This window comes from Amblyraja radiata, chromosome 5, assembly GCF_010909765.2.
Source record: "Amblyraja radiata isolate CabotCenter1 chromosome 5, sAmbRad1.1.pri, whole genome shotgun sequence".
In the NCBI taxonomy this organism is placed as follows: domain Eukaryota; kingdom Metazoa; phylum Chordata; class Chondrichthyes; order Rajiformes; family Rajidae; genus Amblyraja; species Amblyraja radiata.
The window spans coordinates 3,386,918-3,405,044 of NC_045960.1; the positions used below are offsets into that span (position 1 = coordinate 3,386,918).

At 43.5% G+C, this 18,127-nt stretch overlaps 1 protein-coding gene across 4 annotated transcripts in view; it reads right to left on the minus strand.

Moving 5' to 3' along the window:
- znf318 (zinc finger protein 318) overlaps positions 1 to 18,127 on the minus strand; it is a 77,288-nt gene that overhangs the window by 37,269 nt on the left and 21,892 nt on the right. For all 4 annotated transcript variants that reach the window (XM_033020515.1, XM_033020514.1, XM_033020517.1 and 1 more), the window contains one exon: positions 9,494 to 10,825. In XM_033020515.1, coding sequence (XP_032876406.1) covers positions 9,494 to 10,825 — 1,332 coding nt within the window. The remainder of the gene's footprint in view (positions 1 to 9,493; positions 10,826 to 18,127) is intronic.

An 18,127-nucleotide genomic window follows, 5' to 3' on the forward strand; every position in this document is an offset into this window, starting at 1 on the left:
TCAACTCCTACATCGACAAAAACCTGGACCCACTGCAGTTCGCGTACCGCCACAACAGATCAACGGTGGATGCGATCTCGCTGGCCCTCCACTCCGCACTGGACCACTTGGAGAACAAAAACTCATATGTCAGGCTGTTATTCATTGATTACAGCTCGGCATTTAACACAATCATCCCCTCCAAACTGGTTACCAAACTCGCAGAACTGGATCTCAGCGCATCCCTCTGCAACTGGATCCTCGACTTCCTCGTCCACAGACCACAGTCTGTTCGTATTGGTGGAAATGTGTCAGCCTCGATAACAATCAGCACGGGAGCACCTCAAGGCTGCGTGCTCAGCCCCCTGCTGTACTCACTCTATACCTATGACTGCGTAGCAAACCACAGTGCGAACTCCATCATCAAGTTCGCAGACGACACCACTATTGTGGGGCGTATCACTGATGGGGATGAGTCAGAGTACAGAAGAGAGATCGAGCAACTGTCCATATGGTGCCAGCGCAATAACCTGGCCCTCAACACCAGCAAAACCAAGGAACTGATTGTGGACTTTGGAAGGAGTAGGAGGGGGACCCACAGCCCCATTTATATCAACGGGTCGATGCTTGAAAGGGTCAAGAACTTCAAATTCCTGGGCGTGCACATCTCTGAAGATCGTTCCTGGTCCGAGAACACTAACGCAATTATCAAAAAAGCTCATCAGCGCCTCTACTTCCTGAGAAGATTACGGAGAGTCAGATTGTCAAGGAAGACTCTCTCTAACTTCTACAGGTGCACAGTCGAGAGCATGCTGACCGGTTGCATCGTGGCTTGGTTCGGCAATTTGAGCGCCTTGGAGAGGAAAAGACTACAAAAAGTAGTAAACACTGCCCAGTCCATCATCGGCTCTGACCTTCCTTCCATCGAGGGGATTTATCGCTGTCGCTGCCTCAAAAAGGCTGGCAGTATCATCAAAGACCCACACCATCCTGGCCACACAATCATCTCCCTGCTACCTTCAGGTAGAAGGTACAGGAGCCTGAAGACTGCAACAACCAGGTTCAGGAATAGCTACTTCCCCTCAGCCATCAGGCTATTAAACCTGGCTCGGACAAAACTCTGATTATTAGCAACCACTTTCTGTTATTTGCACTTTACCAGTTTATTTATTCATGTGTGTATATATTTATATCATGGTATATGGACACATTTATCTGTTTTGTAGTAAATGCCTACTATTTTCTGTGTGCTTAAGCAAAGCAAGAATTTCATTGTCCTATACAGGGACACATGACAATAAACTCACTTGAACTTGAAGTCAATGGAAAAAGATGCTAATTTCCGAGTATGAAAATGGCCATAACTTTTTTAATACTGAAGATATGAAAGTGAATTAGGTGACAACTTAAACTTCTTTTTATGCATTATCTGATGGGATACAGACTTGATTTATGAAATCTCAAAATTTTGTAACATTGCTACTAGAATACAAAATTATGTCTGGTATAGAATGCATGCTCTAAAACTAACTCTAATCTCCCTGCACATAACCCACATCTCTCTAATCCCCAAATGTCTATATACAGTGGCTTGCAAAAGTATTCATACCCCTTGAACTTTTCCACATCTTGTCACGTTACAACCACAAACGTAAATGTATTTTATTGGGATTTTATGTGATAGACCAACACAAAGTGGCGCATAATTGTGAAGTGGAAGGAAAATGATACATGGTTTTCAAATTTTTTTACAAATAAAAAACTGAAAAGTGTGGCGTGCAAAAGTATTCAGCCCCCTTTACTCTGATACCTCTAAATAAAATCCAGTGCAACCAATTGCCTTCAGAAGTCACCTAATTAGTAAATAGTCCACTTGTGTGTAATCTAATCTCAGTATAAATACAGCTGTTCTGTGAAGGCCTCAGAGGTTTGTTAGAGAACAATAGTGAACAAACAGCATCATGAAGCCCAAGGAACACACCAGACAGGTCAGGGATAAAGTTGTGGAGAAGTTTAAAGCAGGGTTAGGTTATAAAAAAATATCCCAAGCTTTGAACATCTCACGGAGCACTGTTCAATCCATCATCCGAAAATGGAAAGTGTATGGCACAACTGCAAACCTACCAAGACATGGCCGTCCACCTAAACTGACAGGCCGGGCAAGGAGAGCATTGATCAGAGAAGCAGCCATGGTAACTCTGGAGGAGCTGCAGAGATCCACAGCTCAGGTGGGAGAATCTGTCCACAGGACAACTATTAGTCGTGCACTCCACAAATCGGGCCTTTATGGAAGAGTGGCAAGAATAAAGCCATTGTTGAAAAAAAGCCATAAGAAGTCCCGTTTGCAGTTTGCCACAAGCCATGTGGGGGACACAGCAAACATGTGGAGGAAGATGCTCTGGTCAGATGAGACCAAAATAGAGGTTTTTGGCCTAAATGCAAAACGCTATGTGTGGCGAAAAACTAACACTGCACATCACCCTGAACACACCATCCCCACTGTGAAACATGGTGGTGGCAGCATCATGCTGTGGGGATGCTTTTCTTCAGCAGGGACAGGGAAGCTGGTCAGAGTTGATGGGAAGATGGATGGAGCCAAATACAGAACAATCTTGGAAGAAAACCTGAAAAAAGAGTCTGCAAAAGACTTGAGACTGGGGCGGAGGTTCACCTTCCAGCAGGACAACGACCCTAAACATACAGCCAGAGCTACAATGGAATGGTTTAGATCAAAGCATATTCATGTGTTAGAATGGCCCAGTCAAAGTCCAGACCTAAATCCAATTGAGAATCTCTGGCAAGACTTGAAAATTACTGTTCACAGACGCTCTCCATCCAATCTGACTGAGTTTGAGCTATTTTGCAAAGAAGAATGGGCAAAAATTTCAGTCTCTAGATGTGCAAAGCTGGTAGAGACATACCCCAAAAGACTTGCAGCTGTAATTGCAGCAAAAGGTGGTTCTACAAAGTATTGACTCAGGGGGGCTGAATACTTTTGCACGCCACACTTTTCAGTTTTTTATTTGTAAAAAAATTTGAAAACCATGTATCATTTTCCTTCCACTTCACAATTATGTGCCACTTTGTGTTGGTCTATCACATAAAATCCCAATAAAATACATTTACGTTTGTGGTTGTAACGTGACAAAATGTGGAAAAGTTCAAGGGGTATGAAAACTTTTGCAAGCCACTGTACCTATCCAAGTGTTTTACGTGCCACTCTCATATAAGTGTTCACCACCAACCCCCGGCAGCTCATTCCAGACATTCACCACTCCTTGTATAAAAACTGCATATCGCCTTTAAATTTCGCTCCTTCGACCTTAAAGTATTCCCTCGAGATTTTGATATATCCACCCTGGGATTTAGATTGTGACTGTCTACCATTTCTATGCCTCTCATAATTTTATATAATTCTGTCGAGTCTCCCCTGAATTTCTGGTGTTAAGAAGAAAACAATCCAAGACATCTCCTTGTCGCTATAACCTCCTGATCAAGGCATTGTTCTGGTAAACCTCTTCCGCATCCTATCCAAAATCTCCATATTCTTCCCGTGATGGTACGTCCAGAACTGCACGCGATTCTCCAAATGCAGCCCAATCTAAGTCCTATAAATCTGCATCATGCCTGCCTGACCCTTATACTCGATGATGATACTTTATTGTGAATCCTTCGATCAATGTAGGTAAGTATAACATGTATTTTCTTTACCAATCTAATCTTATGTTGCCACTTTGAGGGAGTTATGGACTTGGATCCCAAGATTCCACTGTAAATTATTGCTATTAAGAGTATATTTTCTTTAATTGTATATTTTCTTTGTACATTCAACCGGCCATAATGCAACACATCACATTTGTTCAGTTTAAACTGCCATTTTTCCAGCCTGTTCTGGTCATCTTGCTACAGGAAGGATGTCATTGAACTGAAAAGGGTGCAACGATGATTTACGAGGACCTCATAGAAACATAGAAAAATAGGTGCAAGAGTAGGTCGGCCCTTCGAGTCAGCACCTGCCATTCAATAAGATCATGGATGATCATCTAAAATCAGTACCTTTCCTTATTTTTCCCCATATCCCTTGATTCCTTTAGCCCTAAGAGCTAAATCTAACCCACTTGAAAATATCCAGTGAATTGGCCTGCATTGCCTTCTGTGGCAGAGAATTCAACAGATTCACAACTCTCTAGATGAAAAAGTTTTTCCTCATCTCAGTCCTAAATGGCCTACCCCTTATTCTTAAACTGTGACCCTTGGTTCTGGACTCCCCCAACATCGGGAATATTCTTCCTGCATCTAGCCTGTCCAATCCTTTAAGAATGTTATGTTTCAATAGACAATAGGTGCAGCAGTAGGCCATTTGGGCCTTCGAGCCAGCACCGCCATTCAATGTGATCATGGCTGATCATCCCCAATCAGTACCCCGTTCCTGCCCATATCTCCTGACTCCGCTATCTTTAAGAGCCCTATCTAGCTCTCTCTTGAAAGCATCCAGAGAACCTGCCTCCACCGCCCTCTGAGGCAGAGAATTCCACAGACACACCACTCTCTGTGTGAAAAGTGTTTCCAGCGGCTCCAGGTTTTCCAGCGCACCCTCCTGCTGCTGGTCAGAGATCCACAGTTCATCAGCGTGGGCCGCTAGCCTGATGGGATTTTCAAAACTCTCCCCCACAAGCTGCTGCCGGAGGTCTCGTGGCAACTGCTGCAGGCAGGTGAATTCAAAGAGCGGGCAGGGCAGGTGGTCGCCCATGAGCATGAGCATCTTGCTCATGAGGGCCGAGGGCATCCGCCCATGTTAAGGACATGACAGGCGCGCTGCATTCGGCTCAGTCCGTAGATTTGGAGCAACAGCTGCTTGAGGCCTGTGTATTTCCCCACGACCGACGGGTTATCCAGGTGAGGAATGACCCGACCGGCCGTCTGCTGGTCAAGGGCACTTACCACATAGTGATAGCGAGTCTCGTCAGCTGTAACGCCGCGGATGTGAAATTGGGATTCGGCCTGTCGAAACCAAACCCTCGGCTGCGAGGCCCAAAATGTAAGTAGCTTCAGGGAGACCGCGTTGAGTTCGACCTCGTAGGTGGCAGCGGCAGAATGCATTTTTTTTTTTAAATTCCCTTCCAGGATTACACTCCTGGGCGTCTGGGGTCACCAATTTGGCGGTGACTGGCAGGAGTTCCAGCCAAAAACTAGATGGACACAGGTTGTGTGCTCTAGACGTGTTTATTCTTCTGCATACCGCTCCCTACTCCTCAGCTGACACGGGCGTTGCCCGGCCTTAAATAACAACTCAGATACCGACCCCGTGACTCGCGCCTCCCCCACCAAGAAGCCGCCCTCTAGAGCCGATGGTTCGTCGTGACCTTGGGTTGCCACCAGGTGCCACCACAATACGTTGTTCAAGATGTGGACTCATACATCGGCGAGACCAAACGTAGACTGGGCGATCATTTCGCTGAACACCTTCGCTCAGTCCATCTGGACCAACCTAGATATTTCAGTTGCCAAACACCTTAATTCCCCTTCCCATCCCTACACTGTCCAGTCTGTCCTTGGCCTCCTCCATTGTCAGAGTGAGGGCAATTGCAAATTGGAGGAACAGCATCTCATATTTTACTTGGCAGATTACGACCCAATGGTATATTGCGTACAGTTTTGGTCTCCTAATCTGAGGAACGACATTCTTGCCATAGAGGGAGTACAGAGAAGGTTCACCAGACTGATTCCTGGGATGGCAGGACTTTCATATGAAGAAAGACTGGTTAGACTCGGCTTGTACTCGCTAGAATTTAGAAGATTGAGGGGGGATCTTTTAGAAACTTACAAAATTCTTAAGGGGTTGGACAGGCTAGATGCAGGAAGATTGTTCCCGATGTTGGGGAAGTGCAGAACAAGCGGTCACAATTTAAGGATAAGGGGGAAGTCTTTTAGGACCGAGATGAGAAAAAAAAAATTCACACAGACAGTGGTGAATCTGTGGAATTCTCTGCCACAGAAAGTAGTTGAGGCCAGTTCATTTGCTATATTTAAGAGGGAGTTAGATGTGGCCCTTGTGGCTAAAGGGATCAGGGGGTACGGAGAGAGCGCAGGTACAGGATACTGAGTTGGATGATCAGCCATGATCATATTGAATGGCGGTGCAGGCTCGAAGGGCCGAATGGCCTACTCCTGCACCTATTTTCTATGTTTCTATATTGATTTCTCAAACTTCATGTAACATTTGCATCTCCCCACCCCCGCTCACTCTCCATCCCTCCCCACCCAAGTCGTACTAGCTTCAAAGTCTTCTAGTTGAGTCTTATTGTCTGTAATTCATTTTCACCAAGCCCTCAGCTAACAACGCCTGTTTCCTTTATCATCATTACATTTTTGCATCTTTCATTCATTTATTCTCCATCTCCCTATATCACTGTCAAAATCTCTCGTTTTCATTTCACCTAACTCTGCAGTTGTACAGGGCCCTGGTGAGACCACACCTGAAGTATTGTGGGCAGTTTTGGTCTCCAAATTTGAGGAAGGGCATTCTTGCTATTGAGGGAGTGCAGCATAGGTTCACGAGGTCGATTCCCAGAATGGCTGGACTGTTATATGTTGAAAGAATGGAAAGACTGGGCTTGTACACTCTGGAATTTAAAGGATGAGAGGGGATCTTATTGAGACATAAGATTTTTAAGGGATTGGACACGCTAGAGGCAGGAAACATGTTCCCGATGTTGGGGCAGTGCAGAACCAGGGGCCAGAGTTTAATAATAAGGGGTAGGCCATTTAGAACGAAGATGAAGAAAAACTTTTTCACCTAGAGTGTTGTGAATCTGTGGAATTCTCTGCCTCAGAAGGCACTGGAGGTCAATTCTTTGGATGCTTTCAAGAGAGTTAGATAGAGCTCTTAAAGTTAGCGGAGTCAAGGGATATGGGGAGAAGGCAGGAACGGGTTACTGATTGTGGATGATCAGTCATGATCACAATGACTGGCTCGACCTCCTCCTGCACCTATTGTCTCAGTCTGAAGAAGAGTCTCCATGTTCTCCAAAGATGCTTCCTGGCTGAGTTACTCTAGCTTTTTGTGCCTATCTTCAATTTAAACCAGCATCTGCAGTTCCTTACTCCACTACTAGCGTCCAAGTGATCATTGGTGACATGGACTTGGTGGGCCCCGTTTATACACCGTATCTCTAAAACAACTAACTAAAACTAAAAGTGAAAATAAACAGAGTTGAAAGTGCAAAATACAAAATACACCGCAGAGCATGTGCAGTTAAAACAAAAATACAGTGATGCACAGACAGGTGGAAATGAATCACAGAATTTGAAAGGGAGATGGGAAAATCTAAAATGTCAGTATTACAGTTGAACGAAGGGGACTATGGAGCCATGAGGGAGGAGCTGGCCAAAGTTGACTGGAAAGATACTCAAGCAGGGATGACAGTGGAACAACAATGGCTGGTATATCTGGGAATAATACAGAAGGTGCAGGATCCAAAGACACAACGTGCTGGAATAACTCAGCAGGTCAGGCAACATCTCTGGAGATGTTAGGTGACGTTTCAGGTTGGGATGTATGATTATGGGGGGGGGGGAGGAAGAAAGCTGGAGAGAGGAGGCGCAGGACAAAGCGTGGTAGGTAAAAGGTGAACACAGGGAAGATGAGGGAGAAACAGAACTGCACACAATATTCTCAATGTGGCCCAGCCAAAGTTCTATGAGGCTGCATCATAACATCCTGACTCTTGTACTCAATGCCTCAACCTATGCAGGCAAGCATACCATATGCCTTCTTTACCACTATCGACTTGTGGTGCCACTTTCAGGGAGCCATGAACTTGGACCCTTGGACCACCCTGTACATCAATACTGCAGGGCCACGGCATTAATAGTATTTATTGTAAATATATTCAGCGATCTGGTATTTTTCCACTTTGCACTGCCTGTTGTGTTTGTGCACGACTTGTTAGTATTCATGATTTGACTGGATAGAACTTAAACAAAGCTTTTCACTGTATCTTGGAACACGTCACAATAATAAATCAATATCAATCATTCATCGATCGCATTACATCCAATTCTAGTTGTGAAAACTCCCTTTCTGACAAATCCTCAAAGAATTTGAGCAAATTTGTCAAACGTGATTTATCTTTCATAAAACCATGCTGATTAATATTCAGATTTCCTAAATGATTCGCTATTTCCTCTCTGATTATTGACCCAGCTTCTTGTCCATAATAGCTGTTAAACTAACAGGCCTCTCGTTCCCAGCCTCTCTCTTCCTCCTTTTTTAACAACGAACTAACATTTCCAATAGTCAATCCATTTTTTCCCATTTCTAATGTTTTCCAATCTTCTAGTTCCCTCCCAGAACTTAGCAAGTATTAAAAAAAAATCAATCAATGGGTCCACTATGCTATATACTCTTCAGTCACTTATTTTGGGTGAAAGAGAGATCACGACCTGAAACTCCACCTATTCGTTTTCTCCAGAGATGCTGTCTGACCCGCTGAGTTAGTCCAACTTTTTGTGTCTATCTTTTGTAGGTCATTGGGTCCTGATGATTTCTACATCTTTAGCCACGCGGGTTTTCTCTACTACTATATCTCTTGTCATTGTTCCTTCCCATTATTTGAAATTAGCTGATCTGATAATCTCAGGGATATTTGCAGCATCCTCCAAGGTGAAATTTAACATGTCTGTCAATTGTTTGTTTCCTGTTGTAACTACAGCAGTCTTATTTTCAAAGTTTCTAACTGTCCTTAACCATCTTCTTCCTATTTACATACCCAAAGAAACTCTTACCGATTGTTTCGATGTTCATAATCAATCCTGAAATCCTCCGTCCTCTGGCTTACAATCAGCCCTTACCCTTTCTATGCCCTACTTTTATACTTTTACAATTTTACAGAAGCCAATTAACCTACAAACCTGTATGTCTTTGGAATGTGGGTGGCAGCACCCAGAGAAAGCCCATCAGTCACAGGGAAAACGTACAGACACTGTACAGACTGCACCGAAAGGCAGAATCAAACCAGGGTCTCTGGTGCTGTAAGATAGCAGCAACACTATCACTGCCCACCTGTGCCGCCCCTAATTCATGCCCCCCCCAATTCTTGTACTTATGCCTTTTTTTTTTGCCTTTTCTCGCCTGCTGATTTACTTTCTCCTCATTTTTTTAAACATTATTTTCAAAATTTGGAATATTGCCAAATTTTTTCAAATAACCTAATATAGTGTTAGAGACTGAATCAATGGCCCTTGCTCTTGGTATTGTACATTGCTTTTCTGAATCTGAGGACTTTCCTTCAAACCCATTTTTTAATCCAAATTTAAATGATCATCCATTTTCCTTCAGAAAAATAACTATCAAGAGCTGTACAGGAGCGAAGTCAAGCACAATCTTCCTGAAATATTCTTTTGGGAAACAACACCCTTGATATTTCTAACTTAATTTATACAAAAATTAAGAAAGCACATGGTCACAAAATCCATAATTTTATCTGAAGATATAGAAGTAACAGTTAAGTACCTTCCGCTTCTGCTCAGATTTTCTTTTCTCTTCCTCGGTAGACTTGGACATCAGAATCCGGTTTGTGGATGATACTGGAGTTGGAGTAGGTGTTGTTTGCACTTGCACCAGCACTGAATCCTCGCGTTTGTAGTCCACAGTGTCGTTCGAAGAATTGACCGTTTCAATTACCCTAAGATTTCGACGGGATTTGGAGACCTTTGGGTGTTGCATCATGACTACTATTGGACTGCTCGGCTCACTAACTTGTGGAGGAGGATATGCTGGCCAGGCAGGAGTTGAGTACGCCAGATAAGGGTCATACTGATTAAAGTTAGGAGGGAGCGGATTTGGCAGATAGTTTATTGGAGGTAACGGATACTGAGCATAGGGTGGCATGACATAAGATGGTGATGGAGTTGGCAATAAACCAGGCTTACGGGTTAATAGATCAGTTGGTGTAGAATATCGTGGAGCTGCCCTCTCAGATTCTTGAACATTTAAAGTCATTTCTCTTTGAAATGATTCCTCGCTTTCTTTCAAACCTGGGCAAGACATATTTTCTTGCTTTGGTAATTTAATTCGGGATTGTGGACGAGATTCTGGGGATTTTGTATCATTTCGGGTCCTTCGATTATCCCAAGAGCCTGAATTATGGGATTCCATGGGACAGTCAGCTGATCGTGTTGACGCTTTTTTCCCATGAAGGCGCTCCTGAGTACGGGCTGCCAATTTGCTAATCTCTGAAACACCAATGTCGAGGCCAATGGTTCTCAGTAGGTCATGGATCTTTTCATACTCTTTATCAGGTTTCACACCTGTCGTGCTGGACAATCCCTCAGGCAGACCACCGGTATGTCTCACCGGAAGAAGATTCCTGTTTGCAGGAGATCTAAATTTGTCAGAGTCAGTCTTCTCTTCCTCATCCTCTCCATACAGGAACCTTTCTTCATCCTCGACATCAGCAAAATTTCTTTCTTGTAAGTTGTTGTCAACCTCTGCCAATAAACCAAGTATATGAGAGAATCCACTATTTCCTCGACTGGCCTGTTCATGTGGCAGCAGAAAGTCTGTGGCACAGTCCTTATTTTCGGAAGGAATTCCCATTTCAGACTTTGTGTCATACTTGGTTGGATGTACCCGTTCAAAATGGTAGTCAGTATTAGTTAAACCAGGGAGCCCATCCTGCTCAGTAATTCGATGCATTTTGTTGCTGTCTAGCATGAAAGAGAAGTGTTCAGATTCAGTGAAGTTTGGTTCTTGCTGTGGTAACCGCATATAGCTTTGCAACGGAGAGTATCTGTCTAGATGTTCAGGCTTTTCATTCACTATGACGCCACGATAGTCATCAAACTGAAGAAAATAATCAAAATTAAGAGTTAGGACAAATCACATTTCCGACTTCATATTCACTTTCAATATTTTGCTATTTTCTGTTGTGGTCACAGACAACCATGCCCTATGCTCAGAGAACATCTGCATAGACATTTACTTTGCTTTACATATGCTAATCTTCCAAGTTGTTGGTATTCAAATGACAATCTTGGACAATTAAATTAAATTAAAACTACGTCATCTATCAATGGGCTCATAGACTTTCAATCAGTACATTACTTTTACTGCTGGGAGTTAAAAGCGAAAAGTATGAACGCTAAATTAAGTTCTGTCACATATCATTAAGATTCACACAGATATTGCTGCCCCTTCTTTTCTTGGCAAAAATATCCACTGTTTTTCCTTTCAAACATGTTGCTCAGCCTGCAGAGAGCTTTAGCATTGTTCTTGCATGATCTTCTCCAAAGTAAATATAGAGGAGAAACACGTCTCCCATCTCCTCCGGCTTTACGCATAAGCAACCATATTGACCCTTATGGGACCTTATTGATCCACAAGAAGCAGGTTAGACAAAGGAGTCAGCAGATGTTGTTTACTTGGATTTTCAGAAGGCCCTTTGTGCCACACGTGAGGCTGCTAAACAAAATTGGGAGCCCAGGAATTAGAGGCAGGTACAAGCATGGCTAGAAGATTGGATGACTGGCAGAAGGCAAAGAGAAAGAATAAAGGGGGCCTTTTCAGGTTGGTTGCCAGTGACAGTGGTGTTCTGCAGTGGTCGATGTTCGGTCCGCTGCTCTTCATGTTATATGTAGCAATGTTACAAAACCTACCATCAGCGGTGCTGTACAGGGCTCGAAATAACGGTTGCCCGGTTGCCCGGGTGCCACTGACCACTCAAAGCGCCGCCAGGCAACCGAAACACCAAGTCATTTTGCCCGGCTTGGCAACCAGATACTGGTTTATACCGAAGACAGACACAAAAAACTGGAGTAACTCCGCGGGTCAGGCAACATCTCTGGAGAAAAGGAATGCGACGTTTTGTGTCGGCGGTGACGGCTGTATTGCGTGGTAAAGGATACTAGGTGCATGGTGACGAAGGGAATGACGGGCCCCTGCACAGCGGCTCCATCTCCACCTCCTCCCGCCCGCCCTGAGAGCGGCTGCTGCTTGCAAACCCGCACTTTCAATACAAACCCTCCCGCACGCCGAGGCAGGGAGGAGGGTTTGTATTGAATGCGCCATTAGCGGGTTTGCACGCAGCGGTCCTTTTCAGGGCGGGCGGGGTGCGGGAGGGGGAGGTGATGAAGCCACTGTCGCAGCCGCTGCTTGCAAACCCGCTAACGGCGCTTTTAAAGCAAACCCCTCCCGCACGCCGAGGCCGGGAGGAGGAGGCCTCGGCGTGTGGGAGGGTTTGTTTTAAAAGCGCCGGTAGCGGATTTGCACGCAGGGGCCCTTATCAGGGCGGGCGGGGGGCGGGAGGAGGAGGAGGTGATGAAGCCGCTGTCGCGACCGCTGCTACCGCTGTTCGGGACCCGTCATTCGCTCCGACACGTCTGAAGCAGCTGCACCAAAGATACTATAGCTATAGGATCTTTGAGCTGCACCGCTCGGCTCCGCACCTTGCTGTTGGCTGGCGGAGGAGGGAGGTGGTGGCGAGGAAAACCCAACGGCCAAGGCAGCGGGGCAATGTTGTCCGAGGAGCGCTGACCTTCCCTCCTCCCCACCTCTCTCTCTCGTACGACCCCTCCACCCCCCTTATCCTGGGACCACCCCTCTCAATCCCGCACAGATCCCCCATTCCCGCCTCTATTCAGTCCTCACTGACATCCCCTGTGCTCCCCTCCCTATCTCCTCCCCCCAATCTATTCATCCTGTGCTGATCACCCTATCCACCTCGCATTGATTCTCCTGCCCCCCCCCCCCCCCCACCCCAATCCATCCTACACTGGTCCACCAATTCATCCTGTACTTACCCCTTTCCCATCCATCCTTCACTTCTCCTCAATCCATCCTGTACTGATCCCCCATCCATCCTGTACTAATCCATGCATTCATCCCGTACTGACCCACCCTCCATTTACCCTTCACCTTCCCCTCATTCATCCTGTAGTGATCCCCCATTCAACCTGCACAGACCCTCCACTCCACACTGTACTGACCCCCCCCCCACATTCATCCTGCGTTGATCTCCCCCCCCCCCTCCATCCATCCTGTATTGATCCTCCCATTCAAGAAGAATGGGGGGAACAGTCTGAAGAAGGGTCTCGACCCGAAACATTGCCTATTTCCTTCGCTCCATAGATGCTGCCTCACCCGCTGAGTTTCTCCAGCACTTTTGTCTACCCCCATCCATCCCGTACTGAACCCCCATTCAACACCACTGACATCCCCCGTGCTCTCCCCTCACAATTTTACCTTCTCCAACACGTACTAATTCACCTGCCTCAATCCATCCATTCTGCACCGACTGCCTTCTAACCCCCCCCCCCCCCCCATCTATCCACCCTGCACTGATTCACACACACCTCCCTCCCTGACCCTATTGTCCTGGAAATGTCTTCAGAGCGAACATTGACTATGTTTGATAAAGGAATGCAATCAAATGTGTTTTAATTCCCACTATTTGTTGTAATCCATAAAGATGGATTAATTAAATTGTGAACAAGTGAAACATTAAAACCGCAGTGTTCGATTGTCACTGCTGCCGTTGACACGTTATTACAGAATTCATTTTAACGGCAAATCAATGCTCTTAATATGGAGTATCAGTACTGTAGTTATTTAATGAGCAACATTCACAACTATATGTACGCATATATGTTACCATGGTCCAGGATTTATTGACACAGGTTGATCATACGCTGAATAATCCAACCACAGTTTTGTCTGGAAGTGGAAAGAACTAATAGAAATTGTATTAATTGCAATATGTAAAAAGAGTTGAGACACTGTCTTATAATTTTGCTGCATGTCATTGTGGGATATATCATGTCTTGATTGGTGAATATGTTTAGTTTGTGACTTTATTTGAAGCAGAAATAATATGTGAATGCTTCATTTAGTATAATTCCGACTGGTAACTACGCACTTCGTCCGAGCACATTATCGTACGCGTCATGCAAGCCATCTTAAATGACCACCTAAATTGTCATTTGGCAACCTAAAAAGCTGCCGAGGTTGCCCGGCTGGCAACAGGGAAAAAAGGTTAAGCGAGAGCCCTGCTGTAGATCTGCCACTGCCTGTGCGGGCGATTGGGGGGGGGGGGGGGTTAAAATGCAGGTTTGTATTGATTGTGGGAGAGGGATTTCCTCGGGCTGCTAGCTGATGAAGAAAAATCGTTCGCGCTTCCGTTCGCGGTTTAAATAAAATGTTGCTGGAAGTTTGCGTTGCTGGATTAAATTTAAACGCGACTAAAAACACTTTCAACATCATGGATTGCAATATCAGGACAAAACAAAAGGTATGTCGTTTATTTAACATATTATTTTGCTTTATGGTGTGCCTTTATTTTAATCTTATGATGCAAAAAATGTTATTTAGGCCCACATATGAATCGGCCATGTCTTGCCTGCCGATATGGGCTTACATTTACGGCAACGGCAACATTCCAATCGATCACATTCCAGAAACACCCACTCTCAAGATAATTATTTATTTATTTATTTTTGGTCAATCATGTCATAAGAGAATCTAAATCATCTATATTTTGTGTTATTGTCTATCCAGGATCAATATTTTGACATCAAATATCCAGAGTACAGTTTTAGTCAGATGACGTGCAAAAAATAATGATTTTAATCAAAGATTGATTATCTTGAGAGTGGATGTTTCTGGATTGATTTATGGGAATTAAACATTAAATTCCTTCCATTTGGCATATAAATTCATGACAGATTTAAAAAACATGTTATATTTTGAATTTGTGTGTGAATGGGATCAGTTTGTTATTTGTTATTTGGATACTTAGGCTATTAACAAAAATTAGCCTTTTCTTAGAAATGGATATATGTTTAGATCTAGTAATTGAATTTAGATGAATTTAATTTAGATTAATTTACTTTATTTGATGAAACTGATGAATATGAAATTTTTGTTGGGTATTTACTATTTGTTTTGGCGTTTAACTTTATCATTTCTACCTTTTTTCTAAAACTGCAAATAATAACTTGTTTCTGATAATGCTGTTCAGTGTTTTTTTTCCTTTACATTTTAAACAGATGGCTCCGAAGAAGAAATGCAAAATTGTCAATCCAAATGCCCAGCAAAAGAGACTGATTTAGACAGCATTCGCCGAGATTATCCAAATTTGGACTACTCCAAATGTGATGATCTACAGCACATTCTTAATGGGAAAGTAGTGGGCAGAAAGGCATGTCATGCGTGGTTTGAAGAGCATAAACCTGTAGTTTACAATGTCAAAATTGAAAAGTTGAGGAAAAACAAGGTGTACAGAGTTGCTTATTGGTTATAATCTGAGGAGTATGATGATGCTACTGATTATGATATGCCAATGTACCAGCTAGTAACTGATCTTTTCCATAAAGACTTGGTCTATTGCTAGAAATTGTAATTTATTTATCTATCTGTTATGGACTTACAACATATAATACAATAATATTAAAGTTCTGATCTTGAGAATATCACATTTTTGAATTTTCATGGCAGTCTGGGTGTTTATTACTATTTCCGTCACATTTTTATAATTAGCTATGATTAGGTAACTAACTAATTATATGCTTTAATTTCAGGTCATCCAAGTAAGATGTTTTACATTTGTTTCAGAGTGCTTCAATTTATAATAACTGAAAATTTCATTCAGTTCTCTAAATTTTTAAGAAAGTTATGGGCTTTTGATTGTCCTCGATCACAGCTTTTGTGTTAAATCAATGGAAAAGCAATAGGGAACAATATGCTAATTCCCTAGTATGAAAATGGCCATAACTTCTTTAATACTGAAGATATGAAAGTGAATTAGGTATCAAATTAAAGTTATTTTTATGCTTTATCCGATGGGGTAGATTACAGGCTTGATTTTTTAAATCTCAAAATTTTGTAACATTCCTATTAAATGTCAATGATCTGGATTATGCTAATTGATGGCTTTGTGGCTAAACTTGCGAATGATACAAAGATAGATGATGGTGGCAGGTAGTTTGGAGGAAGCAGGGAGGCTGCAGAAGGTCATGGGCAGGTTGCAAGAGTGGGCAAAGAAATGGCAAATGGAATGCAGCGTAGCAAAGTGTGCGATCAAGCACATTGAATAACTTCCCTACCACTGACATGAAACTCACCATCTTAAAATGTCCTGAATTATCTCTACTACTTAAACAAAGGAGCAACACTGAACACTAGCCAGTCCTTTGGCTGGACTTTGCCTGTGGCCCCCTGTAACCAGCGATAGATCCCATTAGGGATTAAGACTGAAAATTTTTATGTTTACTTTAGCTTTCAGCTAAATCTTAACTACATTGCACTTTTAACTTTGGCACTTTTTATAATGCATTTTTAATTTTGCTTTTCTTTTCTTTTAGTTCTTCTATTTTATTTCATTTTATTATTTCATTTATTGTATGACATGTTTTTATGTGAAGCACTTTGAGTCTGCCTCGTGTATGAAATGTGCTATATAAATAAAGTTGCCTTGCCTTGCCTTAGGCCCTGGCGGATTTATCCACCTTAATGCATTTCAAGTAACTCAACACCATCTCTTTCTTGATCTCAAATTTCTCTAGCATATTAGTATCCCAGTGAACTCACTATCTCCATGTCCTCCTCTTGGTGAATACTGATGCAAAGTACCTAATCATACTTTATTAGCCAAGTATGTTTTGCAATATACAAGGAATTTAATTTGCCAGTCATACCAATAAAAAGCAACAGAACACACAAAACACATTTTAACATGAACATCAACCACAGTGACTTCTCCGCATTCCTCACTGTGATGGAAGATGAAAAAAAGTTCAATCTCTCCCTTCTTTCTTTGTCCTCCAGCGGTCAGGGGCCTCTAACCTTCAATTGACGGGACGATCTTACTCTCGTAGCCGGCAGCGAAGCGGGCCTTCCTCGTCATAGAAACATAGAAAATAGGTGCAGGAGGAGGCCATTCGGCCCTTCGAGCCAGCACCGCCTTTCTTTGCGATCATGGCTGGTCGTCCCCTAACAATAACCATTGCCTGCCTTCTCCCCATATCCCTTGACTCCACTAGCCCCTAGAGCTCTATCTAACTCTCTCTTAAATCAATCCAGTGACTTGGCCTCCACTGCTCTGTGGCAGGGAATTCCATAAATTCACAACTCTCTGGGTAAAAATGTTTTTTCTCACCTCAGTCTTAAATGACCCCCCCCTTTATTCTAAGACTGTGGCCCCTGGTTCTGGACTCGCCCAACATTGGGAACATTTTTCCTGCATCTAGCTTGTCCTGTCCTTTTTTAATTTTATATGTTTCTATAAGATCCCCCCTCATGCTTCGAAACTCCAGTGAATACAAGCCTAGTCTTTTCAATCTTTCCTCATATGACAGTCCCGCCATCCCAGGGATCAATCTCGTGAACCTATGTTGCACTGCCTCAATCACAAGGATGTCCTTCCACAAATTAGGAGACCAAAATTGTACACAATACTCCAGATGTGGTCTTACCAGAGCCCTATACAACTGCAGAAGAACCTCTTTACTCCTATACTGAAATCCTCGTGTTATGAAGGCCAACATTTAATTAGATTTCTTCAATGCCTGCTGTACCTGTAAGGCAACTTTCAATGACCGGTGTACAAGGACGCCCAGGTCTCGCTGCACCTTCCCCCTTACATTGATTTTGCCGCCAAAGTGGATAACCTCACAATTATCTATATTATACTGCATCTGCCACGCATCTGCCCACTCACTCAACATGTCCAGGTCACCCTGCAACCTCCTAACACCCTCTTCACAGTTCACACTGCCACCCAGCTTTGTGTCATCCGCAAATTTGCTAGTGTTGCTCCTAATTCCCTCTTCCAAATCATTAATATATATGGTAAACAGTTGTGGCCCCAACACCGAGCCTTGCGTCACTCCACTCGCCACTGCCTGCCATTCTGAAAAGGACCCGTTCACTCCTACTCTTTGCTTCCGGTCTGCCAACCAATTTTCTATCCATGTCAACACCCTACCCCCAATACCAGGTGCTCTAATTTTAGTCACCAGTCTCCCGTGCGGGACCTTATCAAAGGCTTTCTGAAAGTCTAGATACACTACATCCACTGGGACCCCTTCATCCATTTTACTTGTCACATCCTCAAAAAATTCCAGAAGATTAGTCAAGCATGATTTCCCTTTC